General features: G+C 45.9%; 1 protein-coding gene across 5 annotated transcripts in view; it reads right to left on the bottom strand.

The window, feature by feature from the left end:
• Positions 1-85: 85 nt before the first annotated feature.
• Positions 86-21,728, bottom strand: part of RNFT2 (ring finger protein, transmembrane 2) — a 40,811-nt gene continuing 19,168 nt past the window's right edge. For 4 of the 5 annotated variants that reach the window (XM_073313257.2, XM_073313259.2, XM_073313260.2 and 1 more), the window contains 4 exons: positions 10,586-10,735; positions 4,906-4,971; positions 3,616-3,717; positions 86-2,773 (listed from right to left, as the gene is read on the bottom strand). In XM_073313257.2, the coding sequence (XP_073169358.1) occupies positions 2,639-2,773; positions 3,616-3,717; positions 4,906-4,971; positions 10,586-10,735 (453 nt within the window). In that variant the 3' untranslated portion in view covers positions 86-2,638. The remainder of the gene's footprint in view (positions 2,774-3,615; positions 3,718-4,905; positions 4,972-10,585; positions 10,736-21,728) is intronic. The other variant, XM_073313258.2, reaches the window with a different exon arrangement.

The following is a 21,728-nucleotide window of genomic DNA, read 5'->3' as shown; positions in this document are numbered from 1 at the left end:
AAGACCAATAACAGATATATCTTGCACCTATTGATGGCAGGGGAGGAAACACTAAACAAAAAAAAGCTTATTTACAATCAGAATGTCAAATGCCATCAGTAGTTTTAATCTTTCTCCTATTAACATTTTAATGCACTTCACTATCGTTCCCCACAACACAGATTTAGTTCCTAAAGGCAAGCAAAGAAAGAGTCACTGCTAACTGGAACCAGGTTTTCAGAACAGCCTTGAGACTCTAGAAAGCTGAAACTACATATTAACCTATAAGTTTCACTCAATGATATTACACAAAGAGAACTGAAGCCGAACCCATTCATACTACATTCACCTGTGTTTCCTTGCAGAGTCAGCCATTTGCCATTCCACCCAGATAAAAGTTCACCCAGGCTATGATACACATGTCAAAATTTTATGCCAGTTGGAAATCTCTCCTGTTTCTTACAGAATCTAAGGGACCTTTCCTTTGGAGACAACCAGAGGACTGTTTGACTTAGTCCATGCTTTTCTAAAGAGGCTTTTAACAAAGGCACCTCGCATTTTGTGGGGCAAAGCCTATACTCCTCTCCCTTCATCCCAGCTCTCTCTTAATTCAGGTTTGGTTCAGATTCTGCCTGCATCATTTCTCCTTTGTCCTATTTTTTTCCAAGGAAAGTTAAGACAAAACCCAGTTGCCATTAGCTCCTGTTTGCTTTAATTTTTCCCCCAAGGAGGCTTTACAGTAGGAGGGGAGGAAAGCAACCAATACATACGTGCAGCCCTGTTTCCCTGAGATACAGTTCTTCCTGCTTGATTATCCAGTCAAGTGGGATTGTAACCTTACAGCCATTTCCACAGTAATGAGCATGGAAGATGCCATGATTGCTTAATGAAGCCATTTCTCTGTGCGTTCAGCAAGAAGTAAATTGTCTAGTGAAAGAGAAAGCTCCAGCTTGAGACACAGTGAACAAACATCAAATCCATTTGCATCCTAGTGCCAGCATAAGATTCTCGACAGACACTGTGACAGCAGAATACAGACTCATGCTACTCCAGCACATAGTCTGTTCATTTGCCTATTAAGGGTACAAGCCACTGTCCTTAAAAAGCTTTTTCTGAAGTTGAGGCATTTGCTTGTTTAGGTGAGATGTGGTTTATCAATAGAGAAAGTTTGTCCCAGTCTACCCTGGATGGTGGAACCTGACTGCAGGGTCCTCATAATGAACAAACTCTCAAGTAAAATGCACCCTGCATCTATTTCACACAGCCCTCATAGAAGGAGGGGGCCACTAATTGCTTTTATTAGAGGAGTTGTCACTGTGATAGGGAATTTAGAAATATTGTCTGTTTGCATGGAGGCTGGCCACATCCAGATATATACTCTAGATCTAGGAGAAATCTTAAGATGAGCTACAGGACCGTCTCTGGACATCTCAAATGAAGCTCGAAAGACTCCAAATTCTTTATGCCTGTACAGACTGGTAGCATTTGCATGCAACGCTCCACCCTGTTAGCAGGCATCAATCCTGCTAGGAAACAATGAGGTGGATTCTGCTGACTCCCTACAGAGAGAGGATCAAGTGTGGGCTGAGCAGCCCCGAAAGAGGAGCCTTCGTAACAGCCAAGCCTAGGAAGAAAGTTCTGAGCTAAACTATATGTTATTGGATTGCCATTTTGTTTTTTAAATAAAGCCAATCCCCAGGAAACAGCACAAGGTGCTTTTTATTTTTTTTTAATTAACTCTATAGAGTTTGTGGGCTGTGTTTGAGAAAGCCACCTCCGGACATGGCCTTCAATTAGCACTTGAGCTTTTGTAGTAAAATTCAGACCTGGCTTTAATCTCTCCCCATCTCGCCATGCTCTCCCACTTGCAGAGGAAGCAGGTAATCTGACCATGAACATTAAAGATGGAACATTCCAAAACTGAGAAAATGCCACCCCCTCGTGGTCTCTTTAGTATGGCCCTCTCCTATTTCTCTTGAGGTTTCAGAAAGATCAAGATGGCAACCCATGTGTTTTAGGGTATCAATGACAACAACAGGGTTATCGGCCACCGGCCTCTCCCAAAACCCTAAATGAACCTCTGAACCAGTGGTACTGAAGGAGTGTTTCCCCAGGTAATATAATAGTGGCCATGTAACTTTATGATGACAGATTCTGGGGAGTCAGGAGGCTGTTTAATGACATAACTCCAGTCTGCTGTCCTCTCATGAGTCAGTTGAGGAAAGCTTTCCTCCAATATTATGGACTACACACATACAATGGGAAACTCTCATCATGTTTTCCCTACAAACAAGACATTTATGTACACTCAGATAACAGACAAAGAGGGGCCAGCCTGGGGTAATTTGTGCTGTAGACAGCAAGTTCAAGCAAGGACCTCGGCCCCAAGTTAGCAGTGAAGAGTGGCAGGGATGGATTCTGACTCTGAAGAGTTGAAAACCCACTCCCCTTCCCTCTCCTTAGAGAACTCTTCATGCTAACGGACTCTGCTCCCTGCTACAGACGTAACAACATGCCAACCTGCTCCCCTGGTTGGATGGAGAGAGAGAGCTGCGTGAAAGACCGGGACAACAACCCACTAAATACTTGGAAGCAAGGAGTTTCCCAGCTTTTTCTTCTGTCTGCTCACATGTCATCCTGATGGTGGTATGTGTTGTGGTTAATAAACCTGGAAGTGAGCTGAGGTGGTACCATCTTTCCAACAGCGCAGAGTCTCCACCGCGATGGAGCGACAAAGGGGACAGGTCTTCTCCCTGTCAAACCACAGGCAGAGGCACTCTTCACAAAACACATGCTGTGGAGAAAAAGGGACTCGTCAGGCTGAGGGGAGGGGAACAACCCCGTCACCCAGTGTCCGGATGCAACAGAAAAGCTTTGGTACAGGAAGCAATGCAAGTTCAGAAGGAGGGAGCAACCTGTAGGATCTCACTCACCCATCTGCATGAACAATAAACCCAAACATGAGCACACTAGCCCCACACAGGTAATAACTCAGACATCGGCATCTCTTAATGAAGAAATGGAAACACACCTGTCCAAACTATAGTTCAGTGCGGGATGTCTCTCTGAGTGCATAACAGCAGGGCTCTGTGCTCTGCCCTAGCTATCTCTTCTCTTCAAAGTGCAATTCCAGGTGCAGGCCAGGCTCTCCAAACCTAGGGGTATGTCTAGGCAACATTTTGGAGTGAGTCACAGCAAGGCTCGTGCTAGGGCTCTAAAAACAGCCATGTGGGCAGCACTTTGAAGTTGCAGCTTCAGCCAGAGCTCGGGCTTTGAAGCCTACGGATGGCGGTTGGCTTCAAAGCCTGAGCTGCAACTTCCAAGCGCTGTCCACACAGCTATTTCTAGCCCAGGTCTGTTGACCCTCTGTGTGGACCAGCACTAGAGAAGGATGAGACACACAGTGCCTGCAAGTTTCACAGATGTTTGCTGACAGTAGAAGAATGGAGAGACTTGGGGATCTTGGTTATAATCTAGGCTCTGCAGGGGAGTATCTATGTCTATGCTATGTTGGGTGCTTGGACAGATGTCCACTGGGCACTAGACAGAGATACTATGTCTATTTCTATGCTATGTTTAGAAGTGACAAGGCTAAGTTTGATCCCACAACGGGTTTGTCAATTTTGGTGTTCTTACCTGGCACATAAGGATCAAAGGTTCCCTGAACTCCACTTGGCAAATAGCACAGATGTCTCCAGCCTCACTGCACTGCTGGCTGGTTGCACGGACTCCATAGGTCTGTTAGGGAGAGGAAAGAAAAACCTCTCATTGCAAAAGGATTTAGATTGCCTGGTTTGTTCTTGTACACGCACACAGATGCTTCTTTTCATGCCCAGCTTTTCTACACTTACGAGAGCCCACTGGAAACTAAGTTACATCGCTGCACTGTGGCGGATACACAGAACTTGGGAGTCTGGAGATGAGGGTCCTAGTCCCCGCTTTCACAGTGACTTTGTTGCAGGATGTTGGGTAAGTCACTTCACCCCTCTGTGCCACAGAGTCTACAGCTGTGGAATAAGGATAATGATATTTATTGAGCTCAGTGGGGTGTTGTAAGGATTAGTTCAATATCGTTTGCAAAGCACTGATAGAAGGTGCTTGGAAAGTGCTAAGTATTATTATCAACAAGTTACCTGCAAAAAACCCCCAAAACACTTTTCATCCACAGACCTCCAAGCTCTTTATAAAAAGGAGGGTTTATGTCATTACCCGCACTGTGCGAATGGGGAAACAGAAACCTAGAGAGGTGAAGTGACCTGCCCAAAACCATATGATGAGAGAGTCAAGTGTCCCAACTCATAGTCCAGTCCCCTATCCATTGGGCCACACTGTCTCCAAACATACACAGTGCCCATGCCAAGTGCTGAGAAAGTACCATGGTGTTAGGTCCCATATCTATACTCCACATGGCAGAAAAGCCACTATAAAAGATAATAACCACAGTATTCTCCAGCAGTGGCTGTAAATACCACCATAACACCACTGAACGTTGCCATGTTTGGGGCGAATACGGTAGTATTTATTTTAATAAAACTGCACATCAGGGGATGTCTTAAAGTCTCTGCCTCACACAGACACACACACAAACGGCAACTCGCCGTTTTATTAGACTCAGTGCATCAAACAATACTATTCAGCACCTCTCACCGTCACATCTCGTACATACTTGTCAATCTGTTTCCAGAAAAGGGATGCAGCATCTTGCAATAGACCCGCCATGTTTCATTAACATTGTTGGGAAAGGGCAGACATCAGGAATTGCTTCCCCACCCAAAAGTTAGGTAGGGCTACCCGTCACAGCCATGGGGTGGTGGGTGTCTTTTTCAAAAGTACCATAGATCTGGCACCCTGAGCAATGCTTTACTGAACCTTTCCTTTGTGGCAACATTTCCCACGTCAACCTGGCCACACACATTGACTACTTACCTGAGGGGTGCAAAGGATCTTCAGTGCCTTCCGGACACTCCCCACACGGCCACAGATGTCAAAAGACTGCAATAGAAACATTTAGCTTTAGACACTGTTCACAGGGTTATAACAGATGTAGAGTCCTGTAACTTGGAGAGCATCTAGGGTCTTTTTCTCCAAACCAATACTCACAGGAAAGAAAGAGCCTGGGAAGCAGTAATACCCAAAGAGACTTAGGGGCGACAAAGAGCAGAGAAACAGACATGAGCGGTCACTGCAAGATGGTAAATAAAAAGGTCTATAACTTTAAGCTGCATACCCAGAGACTTCACGTTAGAGGAAGGGGGACAAAATAGTCTCTCTCACTTTCTCGACACCTCTGATGTGACCACATCTGGAACATGGTGGAACATGGAACATTTCTGGACTCTTCATTATAAATTGGGAGGAGTTCAGAGAGGATCAACAAAAATGGGGGCGGGGCCTGATTTCTGAGAAAAGATTAAAGGATCTAAATACATACAGCATGGCTAAGTGTGACAAAAGGTGAGTGAGTGTGTGTGGTGAGGGACACGACACCTGTCTACATATCTCAAGGAGGCCGAGAAATTATTTTGCATAAAAATAGCAGTGAGGATAGAGGTAAGAAAGGGAAAAGTCTGACAGAGCATCAGGGATACATTTTGGAGAGTTTAATCTCTCAGCCTGTGGGACAATCTCCCAAGACAAATAGAGAAAGCCATACTGCAAACTAGACTAGACAAGATGTGAGAAAAGGCCCCATAGGGAACAGCTCTGCATTAGCAGGGAGTGGGGCTGCATGGCATAACAGGACTTTTCCATCTCTAGCTTGTCTGGATACGAAGCGAGTGGGAGGGCAAGGGAAAGACCTAATATGAAGAACTGCATTAGACTTACAGGATATGCACACACATCAGAAACACTGGATTTTTTTGTGTGAGGGTTTTTTTTTCTTTTTGGTTAGTGTGACTAAGTGGGCTCTCTGCAGAGAATGCCTGTGAGATCACCATGCAATAGATGTGGAATAAAATGCAGGCAGCAGTAATGCTTCCAGTCAGCAGATAAAAGGGCTCCAAGGGTCCTTCCGTAATGTTTCCAGTCAGCTCCTAGGGCTTGAGGCTGCGGACTGTTACGGATCTTTGAAAGTTAATGATCCCTAGATAGGTAGCAGCAGCTCTCTCTCACGCAACCCCATTCTCTCTCTCTGGGGCTTATTTGTATCTCTGCTGGGGCCCCACAGTCTCTTCTAGCATCCTCCCTACAACGTGTGTTTCCCTTGCCACCCACTGAAATCTAAATTGCAGCCACCATCTTTCTGGCCGAGGAATTGCTTCACCTCTGTTCACAGCTAGCCAGTGCTGCTCCTTAATGAGCCGGAAGGGCAGCCATAAAGCAACACCAAGTACCTTCAGCCTCCACTGGTCCAAGGAGAGTGAGACTGGATGGGGCTCAGATCAGGGTCCCTGATTTGGCAATACAAATTCCTGCCTGTAGGCCGGTGAGCCAGCCCTTCCAAACTGTTTTCCCAACCCCTCTCCTCTCCTATGCAAGTGAAGCCTATAGAACTTTGGGCAGAACTCCTCTCTCTGGTAGGGCATTAAGACATGGGCGTGCATGCATATTAACAGCTGGGATTCCCGCACCAACAACAATCCCTGTGTTTACACGTAAGTCAGCCATAGGCATTGAGGTGACCACTGCCAGCTGCTCTACACAACCTCCCTATAACTCGAGCCTGCCCTTTGTGCCTTGGAGAGGTGATACAGTCCAAGCTAAGCCCTGGATTTCTGCCAAGAGCACAGAAGGTCTGAGCACCAAATAGGCTTTTGTGGTTTTTCTAATGTGGTTTGTGGCTTTGCTAATGTGGACTCTTAGGGGTATATTTTCAGTGTGTCGGGCAAAGAATTAGACTTGCAACTCCTGTGACTGTAAATGGGATCCGAGCATCTAATATTCCATGCACTGTATTGGAAATGTATACCAGCCTATTCCCTCTCCCAGTCCACATCTCTCACACAGTGTCTCCAGTGAAAGGGGAGCTGAAATCCCTAGCCTGATTGTCCAGGATTTGGGGTATGGCTGACAGACACTAGGGGCACCATAAATGAGTCCGGACTCTCAGCCACTGGGTTGTATTATCTTCCCACTTACACTGGTTTAACTCTACTGACTTCAACAGAGTTACTCCCAACTTACTTCAGCGCAGAATGAGAGGAGAATCAGGCCACGTTTTGACAACCTCTTTGGCTTTTCCCAACACTAGGCTGTAGGCTAGAGGCCTTGGTTGCAGGCAGGAATTTAGGATTAAAACAGGTGTTTCCTGGTTAAAGGTAGCAGATATTTGCTTACAGCAGAAGCGGCCGGGTAGTTCCCTCCCATTCCTGACCTCTGCTGTTGGTTATGAGCCATGCGTTGGCAGTGTCATGAGCAGGACAGGGCAGAATTGGCAGTCAGAATTATGCAAGCGAAGAATTCACAAAAGATGCCGAAGAAGGGCAGCTTTAGTGGCAGTGGGGCAAGGTCCTGATCTGCTACAAAGGTGCTCTTCTGAAGTATGTGCACTGACGTCTCTCCTCCCACCACAGAGCCCTTGTATATCAACAAGGTCCTTGAATAAAGCAGGAAGGAAAGAAACTTGCACGCTAACAACATATGCAGAGAGACTTCAACAGAAGGGAGCCCTGCAGTGCTACTCCTGAGCCACAGTGGAGGGCAGTAGATCGTTATTCTCCTTCGATACTGCAGCTTCTAAATCACAAAATAGGAGAACTTTTCAGGACAATCAATGGCTTCATCAATCCAACTTGCCATCCAGCTACCTCAGAAGTCAGCACCTCACCCTGTGGAGAAATGTCAGCCTATTCCATAAAGAAGAATGACCTGAACCTGGGATGCTCTCTCCAGACAACAGGAGCCATATGAGGAGCCCAAGACTGGAAACATCCCTTCCCCTTTCCCAGGCGCTGCCCATTTACATAACAAGAGACACCTAAAATACTACAGGAAATCAGAGTCACTGCGTGATTCAAAGCCACGCCCCACATGGTGCAGGAAGGACACAGAAGATCGCTTAGGCCCCTCCTGGAAGCTTACACTCAATCCCACTTTTGTGTAGGGAAGCTTCCTACCACCCTAAAACATGAAACAGTTCAGTCCTCCAAAAGCACAGTGGAGAGCACAGGCAGGCAGTGTGCACCAGTGGATAGGCACTGCACTGGGACTCAGGAGTCCTGGTTCCATTCCTGGTTCTGCCACTGACCTGCTATGACCTTGAGCAAATCACTTCAGCGCTCTGTGCCTCAGTTTCCCCTCTCTCCATTTGTCTTGTAATCTCTTTAGACCAGGGACTGTCCCTCATTAATGTCTGTACAATACCTAGAACAAATGGAGCTCTCTAGGCAATACAAATATATTACAAAGAAGCAACTATCTCTGGACTTTACAGACTTAGGCCATATCTAGCTGAGCAACTTGCACTGACTTAAGAAAATCTGTTTAAAAACTAATTCCAGTTAAATTGGTCCAGCCCCCTTATGTGGACAGACTGATTTTGGTTTAAGAGTGTCCACATAAGAGGCTTACACTGTTTTAACTTAATCAGTGATGCACCTTTTTAGTTTAGAGAAGGCTGTAAGCTAAGCATTCAGCCTGCCTTTCTTGAGCAAACTAATGGAAAGCATGGCAAGAGCAGTCTTCAATTACATCTGTCCACCACTCAGCCCCTGGATCTCTAATCAGCCCGGTTTCAGGCAAGGACACTGAATGGAAATGGCACTACTCATTTTGTCCACATGGGGCAGCAGAAAAGACTTATTCTCCTATTACTAGACCAGAGGTTCTCAACCTGCGGGCCCAATCAGTACACAGCTGCAGCCCATGTGACATCCTCAGGGCCATACAAGATGCAGTCCACATAACACAGAGAGGGCTGCATAGGGCACCCACAATGGTAAATAGGTTGAGAACCATTGCACTAGACCCTTCTGTATTCAGTACTGTTGATTACATTATACTTTTATTCTGCCTCACAGGAGGAGCAGGGATTGATGGGGAAACCCGGAGCTGGCTGCAATCTTTCCTCTGAGGCTGCACTCAGAGAGAATGGTGATGGGCAACTTCTCCTTGTGCTACCAGACAGTTCATCTGCAAAGTCTCTCAAGGCCCTAGACTGTCTCCCATCCTCTTCACTGCTTCTAGATACTTGGACAGCTACAGCTGCTCAAACCAGCTTTTTCCATCTGTAATTGGCCAAGGGCTGTCTGTCCAGGACCCAGGCAAAGCAATCCATGCCTTTGTGATTTCTAGGGTTGGCTACCACAATTCATTGGACTAGAATACATTGACCTTAGAAAACTCCAGCTCGTCCAGAATGCAGCAGCTCGCCTCCTTAGCAACACTAGCCACGAAGAACATAGCACTGCAGCTCTCGAATCACCGCACTGGCTCCCCAGACAGAACTGGGTAACTGCCACGATCACAGTCCTCATCCTGAAGGTCATCCATCACAACAGACCAATTACCCGAGAGCAAGACCTCCCTTGGGAGTTATGTTCCACAGGAATAAGAAAACCATCAGCAGCATAGGTCAGACTGATGAAAGCGGGGCACACAGCTTGCTCAGAAACCACCTCAAGGCAATGGTGAGAATCACACTAAGGACCTTACATCCTTCAGAACTAACTGCAAAACTCACTTCTCTTCCCTCGTCTTGCCTCGAGTGAAAAGCAGAGAGGAAGATGAGAAACTCTTATACACACACACCTCTCCCAGAAACCGCCTGCAGAAGAGGGTGAAATTTAGTTCATTTGTCCATCTCTTAGTCTGGGATCTAACATTTATGCTTGTAAATGCAATTCTGCCCTAGAGCCTGGTTATTGTAATTAAGAACAACGTCAAACTCCAGGAAGCTTCCCATCTGGACAAGATCCATCGTGCTGGTGGGGATGCCAGCCTCAGTCTCCAGTGGTGTTAATCCAGTATCTGCCATAAAACTATGTCCATCGGTCAGAGCTCTCGTTCTGGCTGCACTAGTATGATGTCCTCACAGGCACATAACTAAGCATGGCTGCTTTCATAAGTGTAACGGGTAAAAGGATGAAACAGCAATTAAGGTGCCAGCCTGATACACAGGGCTTGTCTACGTGAACATTTAGACCGTGGCAAGCTATAAATCTATCTCGCACGAGTCTGCTGTGGTCTCACTGTCCATGTGGACCCTGCTGAGGCGTGTGAACAGTTAGCTAGAGCACTCGGAGCTAGAGCAAAGTGCTCTGAGGAATTGTTAACGCACATCAGCACGGTGCAGGCTGACAGACAGTGGCAGGCCAGTGAGGGGCAGGATTCAGACCCCAGCTTGCTGAGGTCTAATTGTTCATGTAGGCACACTCTCAGAAGACTAGGATTCAATTCCCAGCTCCACACAGACTTCCTGTAGAACCTTAGGCCACTCATTTAAATCTCTCTGAGCCTCAGTTTCACCATCTGCAAAGTGGGGATAATAGTACTTCTCATGGATGTTGGGTGGATAAAATACTTTGAAGAGCATGAAGTGCTCAGATACTTATATGGCCCCCATGAGTGTTATATCTAAACTAGTACATTTTAAAAGAGCTTATTTAAAAAAAAATCAGGGATTTTGCTGCCGTGTACAGAGTTTACTCACCAGGCATCCCCTTACCTTGCAGAGACTATACAGTATGATCAGGATCCCTCCTAGGAAATAGCTGCTGGACGGATCATCCCCCATGATGTATTTGCACCACAACTGGATGGGGACAAGCGAGCGGAACAGCTGGCTCAGCTCTTCAATAACCAGATAAAACTTTCCCTGTAAAGCATAAATGATACAAATCATCATCACTGCCAGGGGCCCAAAAGGAGAAAAGAGAGGCTCAGACATAAGAGTTCATGCTATGAGGAGTCCTGCGTGTCCATTAGCCACTCAGGCACTTTGCAAATGGTTGCACACACCAGTATCAGTGAGTTGCAACTATTGCCCTCTTCACTGTCATCTAATTCAGTGCCCAGAAAGGGAAAAGTATCATCTCATTGCTTCCTTGTGCTCCCGCAAGCAGTTTGTTTTATCCAGTTGTTGTCTACAGTCCTACACTTAGAAGATTTTCAGGGCAGGGACTCTTTGCTATATGTTTGTATAGTGCCCACAAGGCACTGGCTTGTAGGCATTGTTGTATGACCAATAATACTAACAAATAGGAAGAGGAGTACAAAGACATATTTCACTTTCCCTGGTCCCACCACTATGCTGAAGGCAGAGAATTACTATTGTACAATCAGCTTGGCCTCCCTATTTTGCAGAGAATCCTGGTGAATCAAATTGCAACAGGCCCTCCCTTGCTTTCCAGCATTCCCTTCTGCGCAGTGTGTGCTGGCCTCACATACAAACTCTGAGACACAAAGACCAGCTCTGAAATACAACCTTTAGTTTCAGAGTTGCTAAATCCTCCTAAGAATTGTATTGGGAGAGAGAGTTCATCCAACTAACTGCTCTACATTAGGGAGCCATGCACCTTGCAGGAATGGGCCCTATGCCCTTTTTAAACCTCTACTGAAACAATCCTCTCATCTTGGGTATTTCCTCTAGATTGGAAACCATTTGTTCTTACAAAGGACACCATCAAGACGTCATTGATTACCTCCAGGTTTTTCATAACCCCGGGAGGCTGCAACAGAAGTACGTTTTCTAACCACATTTTCTTTCACTCTATAGCAGCACCGAGAAGCTGGTCACATAAGTAGGATCTAATTTTGGGTCTCCCAGCCTTGATGAGGATTTGTTTTTGTGTTGTCACTCATAGTTTAGAAGGAAGAATTGATGCCAGGGCAAAGGGGTGAGATATGGGGTCGTAAACGTAAACGAACAGATCAGATGTCATGGCGTTAACACTCTGAAAAGTTAAATTTCAAGATGTCAAGATTTGGGATGGGAAAAATTCCCCTAGAATTTTGCTGCGTGCATCACAGTAACAATATCGTTGATGATGTCATCACAGGTCGCTGTCATTAATCGCCATCGGTGGGGCGCAGGGATTCAATCCTCTGCAGTCCAGGAAGAAAGCAGCAGCCAGCACCCTCCCCCTGGGTCTCAGAGATGAGATCACTTGGCAGGCTGTCCTGCTGTGCTGAACAAATCGAATCCTTCAGAGAGCTCTGGCATTCTCATGATCTCATATCCCCCCTGGGACAGTGAGTGAGGTCACACCAGCTAAAGGACCTGGGCTTTTTTTCCCCTTCCCCCAAGCCTCCTCTTTTTAATCCCGTGTGGCATCACATAGCAAAAATGTAACAGCAACAATCTGGGATTCTAAATGTAAGCAATTTATTAAATTAGCACAAAAGGCTCTCTCGCCAGACTCACGCTTCAGTACGATCATCATTTATTTCATAAGCCCCTGTGACAGAGGGTCGCAGTTTGCTAATGACTAGTCTATCACTTCCTTTAGCATAGGCAGCTCTCCACACACACATACACACACCCAGCATCCAACCCTGATGAAAACAACTGGCAAGTAAAATGCACTGCAAATTCCTAAAGCAATCCACTTTGCCTCTCCTTTTTAATCCTTTCTCCCACTAGACTCAGACTTTTCCTTCATCCAATTCAGCATCCGTAACAGACGGCCCTGGTATAGGTCAACACTTGATCCGCCAAAGATTTCAGATGTCTTCTGTGAAGCTATGGGATAACAAGAGGAGTGCCACTCCTGTGAAGCTCGGGAGCTGGCAGGGCTAAAACTAAGCTCCTGCAGAGTTTCTGAGCTTCCCGGGGGTGGAGCACAGGGCTTGGAAACATTCAAGTGAGCTCTGGCCAGGGAGCAGAAGCGTAGGAAGAGGCAGAGATGTACTTGCAGCAAATGGAAGACTCTGATTCTGTTAACTATGGTGCCTCCACTCCTGTAAAGCTAAGAAGTGTTACATATAATTCCAACTCAGTCACGTCCCCTAGGCTAGCACTTCCCACAGGCTTTTACTGGTAACTGGAGGACTTCTCAGCAGCCTGGAGATGTGTTAACAGCCCCAGCTACCAGCATGAAATGGGTATGCACCATCCTAGATGACTCACCACCACCAGAATGACCATCCAAGAGAACCCTGCAATCGGATACACTATTGTCACAGCCAGGACGGGTGCAGCTACATAGATAGCGAAATGAGATTTCATAAAAGGAAAGAGTGCCCTATGAAATGTTGCCCCAACAAAATTAAAAGCATTGCCTTCTGGGAGCATGGAGTACAGAGCCTGTACCCATCAAGTACACCAAGTCTCAACCCTCCAGGACATTTGTCTGTGACATGGCCTCTTTTTAAATTTAGGAAAAATCTCAGAATAGCAATAAAACACTGGCAGAGATATGAGCCAGGAAAGAAGTAAGGTCCTTCTCTTTTACCAGGTATATAGTTTCCTTTACCCTCAGCTGAAAAATTTAGCATTTCTGATGTCCATAACTCATTACAGGCATCTTTGTGAGTGCTGCCTATTATTAAGGTTGGCTGACATGTCCCATTCTAAGACCCTGTTTCCAGTTGCTTATAAAACTTTGCTGAACTTTAACCATGTGGGCTGAAGTTTTCCATGCCACGTGTCCTCCTCAGGCTTTATGTTATTTATTTAATTAATTTGTAAGTTTCAGCTATTTCTGATAATGAGGTGAGGGAAAAGTCCATTGCTTCGCCAGTGTTAAAAATAAATCAGTCATAATGCAACCCTTTCCCTAAGAAGGTCCAGCACCCCTACACTTCAGAGCAGGGACCAAGGAGTGGCCTCTGTCAGGATATGCCTTTTGCTATTCCCATCACCATCTTCACAAATGTGGCCAAACTATTAGCCTTTGAAAAAAATCTCCCTTCATACATGCTTCTTAGAGACTTGTTAGAGCGTCACCTAAAACCTGAGGATTCTGTCCACACCAAGCATTCGCCAGCCTCCCACTGCTCCTTCGTGTGACTGGATTGCACATGTGCCATCCCAACAGAGCAGATGAGCATGCTCCAGCCCAGGGCTGCAGGGGCTGAGGAGGCTCCTGAAACTGCAGCTCTCACCTGCTCCAGGACAGGGTGGGGCAAGGAACCAGAACTATGAGCAGAGCTTCTGTCTCTCCTGTGCTCTCACTGACTCCTGGCTGGTGTCCAGTATGGAGGAGGAGGAAAGTGCATGGATAGAATGTAGAGAAAAGTTGAGGGAAGGGGACAAGGAGAGAAAGAGAAATTGGGACAGGGAGCTGAAGTGGGGCAGTGACTAGAACTGGTTGGAAAAGGAAATAGGATCTGGGATAAAAAGCTTGAGGAGTGGAGACTGAGAATGGAATGGGGAGTCAGTGATGGGGAAGAGATAGGACTAGGACAGTGAAAAATTGGAGGGGACAGAAGGGTCTGTGACCACTAGAGAATAGTCTTTTCCAGAGTCTGGAATGGAACCCAAGATCCCAAAGTCTCACCATTCCTCTACTGTCAGCAATTACCTGTGAAACTCACTAGCAAAGTATGTGTTTCATTTCCCTCTGGTGCTGGTCCACATAGTGGATGACAGCCTACTACTGCTCTCAGTTATTCCAATAGCTCAACTGGCAGAGATCTGTGTGGTAGATCGAAAGGTGATAAGACATGATGGAATTTCTTTTTTCACTTTCCTTTTTCTATCTCCCCGCCTCCCGCAAACAGAGGAAATTACACACAAAACTAGGGGAAAATATTATGAAGGTTACACTGTGAGAAGTTAGGAAATGCCAGAATTAAGGTTGCCTGTACAACCTTAATTCAGACCCCATGTGTGTATGCTTTATGATACAGTCTTAATTATATGATCACATACTTTTTTCCTCACAAGCCCTCTGCTTCATTCAGTGCACAGGATGGATGGTGCTCATTTAATGAACAATTATTCAATATTTTGTCTTCATGTCATTCCATGCATGATCTCAGGCCTCATTTACTGCACAGTGTTTAAACCCTGCTCTGAAGCCAGAATTAATTTCCGCACAGGCTTTTCTATGGCTCTCATCCCCATAGTATCTGAATGCGTCACAAACATTAATTTATTTTCACAACACCCCAGAGAGAGGTAAGAAGGTGCTATCCCCATTTTACAGATGCAGAACTGAGGCACAGAGAGACTAAGATCAGAAGTATCCACTAATTTTGGGTGCCCAGTTTGAGAGACCTAGCACCCAATGTTTCTGAGTGCTTCCCATTATATAGCACTTTATCTGTTCAAACCGCAGCTCCTGACTTGAGTTGCAGCTGTGAGTGCTCAGCATTTCAGCAAATCAGCCCATAGAGTCTCAAACCAGGCACCCTGAAAACGAGGAACACACTCTTACTGACCTCCTGCGGAAAGTCTGTTCAAGTGACTTGCCCAGCATTGCACAGGCACTCTGTGGCAGAGGCAGAGAGAGAATCCAGTGCTCCAGGGTGGCATTCAGCTGCCTTAACCATGAAGCCATCCTCACCTCATTCACTATACACCTCCAACTTCTGCAAGAAATGAAGCAGAGGACCTACAGAGAAAAGTGTCCTTCACTACACAACCCTGATTCATTCCCAGAGCAGGCTGAGCCAGTGCATTGAATGTGAGGGGTCCTGTGGAGAAAACAGCATGGTGCTCATGTAGTTAAAGACTTGCATAACACATATGCGCAAATGGGCCAAATTGAGGCTGTAGGGGCAACATTAACTCTGGTATTTCCTAACTTTTGAGCGCTTGACGTTGCAACCTTAATGTTCTTTTAACGGTGGGTGGGTGTGCGTGGCAATGAGACAACTGTAAATTGCGTGTGATTGATTCCCTGGAGAAGTTCTGAGTCACCCTTGCCCAGTTGCCAGCATTGTTAGGACATATCCTAAAAGAAGAGTTGCAGTGGGGGAGGTTTAGATTGGATATTAGGAAAAACTTTTTCACTAAGAGGGTGGTGAAACACTGGAATGCGTTACCTAGGGAGGTGGTAGAATCTCCTTCCTTAGAGGTTTTTAAGGTCAGGCTTGACAAAGCCCTGGCTGGGATTATTTAACTGGGAATTGGTCCTGCTTTGAGCAGGGGGTTGGACTAGATGACCTTCTGGGGTCCCTTCCAACCCTGATATTCTATGATTCTATGATTCTATGATTCTAAGAGGATGCTGAAGAAATCTCTAAGAGAAACCTGCTGGCTTTCAGACCACAGGACAGCAGGGAGATAGGCTCTAAGGGAGAGGGCTTTTGGTTACTTTGCCAGCACAAGGAAGGAAACAGGTTGGATAGAATGAAAAAAGAAAAGAAAAGACTGTTGCCAATATGTAAAGGCAGGTGAAAATTCACTGCAGCTAACTATGAATAATTTAAAAGGGGTTTTCTTTTTTCAATTTCAGTAAACGTGAGCAACTCCCATTGGACCTCTGCCTAGTCACTGGGAGTTGAAGGTGCTCAGCACTTCTGAAGATCAGGTCCCAGATCTCTCAAGTTGGCAAGTCAAAAAACTAAGGTACCCAAAATCAGTGGCCACCTCTGAAAATGCTGCTACGACCCTACCTCACGGGGCATTACGAAGGTAAAGACATTAAAGACTGTGAGGCACTCAGATACCACTAAAAGAAAAGGAGGACTTGTGGCACCTCAGAGACTAACAAATTTATTTGAGCATAAGCTATCGTTAGCTACAGCTCACTTCATCGGATGCATTCAGTGGAAAATACAGTGGGGAGATTTATATACATAGAGAACATGAAACAATGGGTGTTACCATACACACTGTAACCAGAGTGATCACTTAAGGTGAGCTATTACCAGCAGGAGAGCGGGGGTGGGGTGGGATGGGGGGGAACCTTTTGTAGTGATAATCAAGGTGGGCCATTTCCAGCAGTTGACAAGAACATCTGAGGAACAGTGGGGGGTGTGGGGTGGGGAATAAACATGGGGAAATAGTTTTACTTTGTGTAATGACCCATCCACTCCCAGTCTCTATTCAAGCCTAAGTTAACTGTATCCAGTTTGCAAATTAATTCCAATTCAGCAGTCTCTCGTTGGAGTCTGTTTTTGAAGTTTTTTTGTTGAAGAATTGCAACTTTTAGGTCTGTAATCGAGGGACCAAAGAGATCAAAGTGTTCTCCGACTGGTTTTTGAATGTTATAATTCTTGACGTCTGATTTGTGTCCATTTATTCTTTTACGTAGAGACTGTCCAGTTTGACCAATGTACATGGCAGAGGGTCATTCCTGGCAAATGATGGCATATATCACATTGGCATATGTGCAGATGAACGAGCCTCTGATAGTGTGGCTGATGTGATTAGGCCCCAACGAGAGACTGCTGAATTGGAATTAATTTGCAAACTGGATACAATTAACTTAGGCTTGAATAGAGACTGGGAGTGGATGGGTCATTACACAAAGTAAAACTGTTTCCCCATGTTTATTCACTGAATGCATCCGATGAAGTGAGCTGTAGCTCACGAAAGCTTATGCTCAAATAAATTTGTTAGTCTTTAAGGTGCCACAAGTCCTCCTTTTCTTTTTGCGAATACCGACTAACACGGCTGCTACTCTGAAACCTGTCAGATACCACTAAGCACCATAACCACTTGGCTTTGTGGTGATCAAGGCATAGTTTGTTACCAGCAACGGACTGCGACATGTGAATGTGTGAGTCATCTCTTCCTTTGCAGATTCAAGTGTCATCAAGGACGGGAGAGGAACGGACACCTTTGGCTAGCACCGCTATCGGAACAAACCATTGTTTTTCAGTCACACTATAGCAGAGGATTGGGAAAAACTTAGTCATGGAATGTGAGTTACACAAAAGAACCCTCCTGTGTCTCCCACACTGCGTCTAGGCCAACGCTGAAGCCACAGATGATGAGACAAACTATGGTGATGCCGTGAGGCGGGGAGGAAGCGAGTAAAGGGAGACTGAACTGAATGGAGCAGTGGAAGGGTGGCAATTTCAGGCACAGGGTCCAACCCTTCACCTTTGAAGCCAGTAGAGCATTTTAATGGGAGCAGGATCAGGCCTATAATGACAGAATGTAAATTACCCACAATGTTAAAAAGGCCTCTTTTTCCACCTAAAAAAGCCCAGTGGAGCAGAGCAGAAATTTAAATAGCAGCTGGGTTCCTAATTTCCACAGGAGTGGGGCTTGGCTGCCACCCCACATGCTGAAAGCTCTCCATTAAAAAAAAAAAAACCAACAAATATCATTTGGTTCAATATAAAATGAATTAAAGTAAATTAAACTGTAGGAGCCATGTGGCCTGTGAAGGCCTCCATTGTTGTACATCTATAAATGGCAGCTTTTCATCTTCACTGCTAAGGAACGACAGCTTGGTGGGTGTGGAATTAAAAGTAAATAAATAGAAGAGACACGCTTACTGAAGATTGCAGTTTAGAAAATCCCAGGTGCATGTGAGACTCCCCCATCCCCTTCCCATGTGGCTATTAAACAATCTTTGCTGCTCTTCCAGGGAATGGAATAAAGGGGAACAAACAAAAAAAAGAGAGAAAGATGCAAAAATGCGTGAGGTAAGAGAGAAAGGAACCAGGCTTCTACTAGGGACAAACTTCCATCCAAGGAATCTTGTTTGCTGGAGGCTTTTTAACAATTGATGGGGGCAACTTTTCTTCATGGCAAAAGGGCTTTCCTGGTCCTGTTTCGTATTATCCATCTTCCCCAGGAGAATCATGGAAACCAGAAGCTCCATTTAGAGGGGAGAAAATAAATACAAGGGGAAAAAAATCCAAGGGCTCAATTGTTTTAAAGCACTTTAATGAAATACTTATCACTCCTTTTAAAGATCTGGACCCAAATACTCCCAAATGTCCAGGGCGTTTAATATGGCCCATTGTGATTTGGGTCCTGGTCCTGAAAAGATTTATGCATGCACCAAGTCTGTGCCCTTGTGAGTAGTCCCAATGGTAGGTATTCAGCACCTCTGAAAGTCAGGGCTGAGCTATATAAAGTTGGCCACTCAGGACAGAATCCCCTTTTGAAAACTTGTAAGTGACTTATCAAAGGACGCAGTGTCAGAGATGAGATTAGAACTCAGGAATTCCTGGGTTCCTGGCCTGGATCAGACTACTACTCCATACCTCTTATCAACCTCTATTCCTCGTCTCCCTTCCAACCCAAGGATTTTCAACATGCCCAAGAGAAAGAGGAGAATGAGAGCATTAGAGAAAGCCACATAATGTTCAGAAAAGCCTGGGAACTTTGATGAAGGGTAGGAAAATCTTGAGGCGTGGCCAGAAGAGCCAGAGTAGTTTTGGACTCAGAAGGATGGGACTAATCTGAAAGTGACTGGTCTGAAGTCAAACTGAGAAAGATAAAAGCCTGTACATTAGGCCCCAATTACCAAGTTTCACTATAACCATTGCCGAACACCAGAGAGGCACTGCCAGCAAACACAGGAGAAAATCCCGGCCCACCCCCTTCCTTCTCCATGGTGTTGAAATATATCATCTCTTTCACTGGTGGCATGAGGTTTTCCACTCCTGCTCCTAGGCCTGGCAGCTGGAAACCACTGCTTTGATCAGGAAGAAGAATCCAGTAGCACCAGCATTATCTCATGGCAGCTGAAATAAGCATCCATCTCTCCACTCTGATTTTAAGTGGACATTCCTCTGGTAGCTTTCACCTTGAAGGATCCCAAAGCATTTTGCTACATTAGCCACATATAGATAAGACTCACCTCCCCCGTCAATGAAATCACAGACTCATAGAATATCAGGATTGGAAGGGACCTCAGGAGGTCATCTAGTCCCACCCCCTGCTCAAAGCAGGACCAATCCTCAACTAAATCATCCCAGCCAGGGCTTTGTCAAGCCGGGCCTTAAAAACTTCTAAGGAAGGAGATTCCGCCACCTCCCTAGGTAACGCATTCCAGGGCTTCACCACCCTCCTAGTGAAATAGTGTTTCCTAAATCCAACCTAGACCTCCCCTACTGCAACTTGAGACCACTGGAAATGGAAAGCAGCAGCTGTTTAAACTGCAAACAGCAATGCCATAATTATAATTTTGGGCAGAAAGTGAAGAATACCCTATCTGGCTGACATTGCAAGAGGAGCTGTCAGACTGTAAATACCTTGAATGGATTTTGGCCAAAACACAAAGAGTATGTCTACACTGCAAATGGGAGCATGCCTCCCAGCCTGGGGAGAGAGACACTTTCTAGGTTCACTTGAGCTAGTATGCTAAAAATAGCAGCATGGACATTGTGGCACAGGCTAGCCACTCAAACGTGGACCCTGGGGATTGCACTACTAGATCCACTAGCTACTAGATCGCACGCCCTGGTTCTCAGGGGTGACTTTAATTTTCCTGATATCTGCTGGGAGAGCAATACAGCGGTGCACAGACAATCCAGGAAGTTTTTGGAAAGCGTAGGGGACAATTTCCTGGTGCAAGTGCTAGAGGAGCCAACTGGGGGGGAGCTTTTCTTGACCTGCTGCTCACAAACCGGGAAGAATTAGTAGGGGAAGCAAAAGTGGATGGGAATCTGGGAGGCAGTGACCATGAGTTGGTCGAGTTCAGGATCCTGACACAGGGAAGAAAGGTAAGCAGCAGGATACGGACCCTGGACTTCAGGAAAGCAGACTTCGACTCCCTCAGGGAACGGATGGGTAGGATCCCCTGGGGGACTAACATGAAGGGGAAAGGAGTCCAGGAGAGCTGGCTGTATTTCAAGGAATCCCTGTTGAGGTTACAGGGACAAACCATCCCGATGTGTCGAAAGAATAGTAAATATGGCAGGCGACCAGCTTGGCTTAACGGTGAAATCCTAGCGGATCTTAAACATAAAAAAGAAGCTTACTAGAAGTGGAAGGTTGGACATATGACCAGGGAAGAGTATAAAAATATTGCTCGGGCATGTAGGAATGAAATCAGGAGGGCCAAATCGCACCTGGAGCTGCAGCTAGCGAGAGATGTTAAGAGTAACAAGAAGGGTTTCTTCAGGTATGTTGGCAACAAGAAGAAAGCCAAGGAAAGTGTGGGCCCCTTAATGAATGAGGGAGGCAACCTAGTGACAGAGGATGTGGAAAAAGCTAATGTACTCAATGCTTTTTTTGCCTCTGTCTTCACGAACAAGGTCAGCTCCCAGACTGCTGCGCTGGGCATCACAACATGGGGAATAGATGGCCAGCCCTCTGTGGAGAAAGAGGTGGTTAGGGACTATTTAGAAAAGCTGGACATGCACAAGTCCATGGGGCCGGACGAGTTGCATCCGAGAGTGCTAAAGGAACTGGCGGCTGTGATTGCAGAGCCATTGGCCATTATCTTTGAAAACTCGTGGCGAACGAGGGAAGTCCCGGATGACTGGAAAAAGGCTAATGTAGTGCCAATCTTTAAAAAAGGGAAGAAGGTGGATCCTGGGAACTACAGGCCTCAGCCTCACTTCAGTCCCCGGAAAAATCATGGAGCAGGTCCTCAAAGAATCAATCCTGAAGTACTTACATGAGAGGAAAGTGATCAGGAACAGTCAGCATGGATTCACCAAGGGAAGGTCATGCCTGACTAATCTAATCGCCTTCTATGATGAGATTACTGGTTCTGTGGATGAAGGGAAAGCAGTGGATGTATTGTTTCTTGACTTTAGCAAAGCTTTTGACACAGTCTCCCGCAGTATTCTTGTCAGCAAGTTAAAGAAGTACGGGCTGGATGAATGCACTATAAGGTGGGTAGAAAGTTGGCTAGATTGTCGGGCTCAACGAGTAGTGATCAATGGCTCCATGTCTAGTTGGCAGCCGGTGTCAAGTGGAGTGCCCCAGGGGTCGGTCCTGGGGCCGGTTTTGTTCAATATCTTCATAAATGATCTGGAGGATGGTGTGGATTGCACTCTCA

Source organism: Lepidochelys kempii, chromosome 15 (genome assembly GCF_965140285.1).
Source record: "Lepidochelys kempii isolate rLepKem1 chromosome 15, rLepKem1.hap1, whole genome shotgun sequence".
Lineage (NCBI taxonomy): Eukaryota > Metazoa > Chordata > Testudines > Cheloniidae > Lepidochelys > Lepidochelys kempii.
The sequence above is the reverse complement of the archived record's forward strand: the minus strand, read 5'-3'. Positions and strand labels throughout refer to the sequence as shown.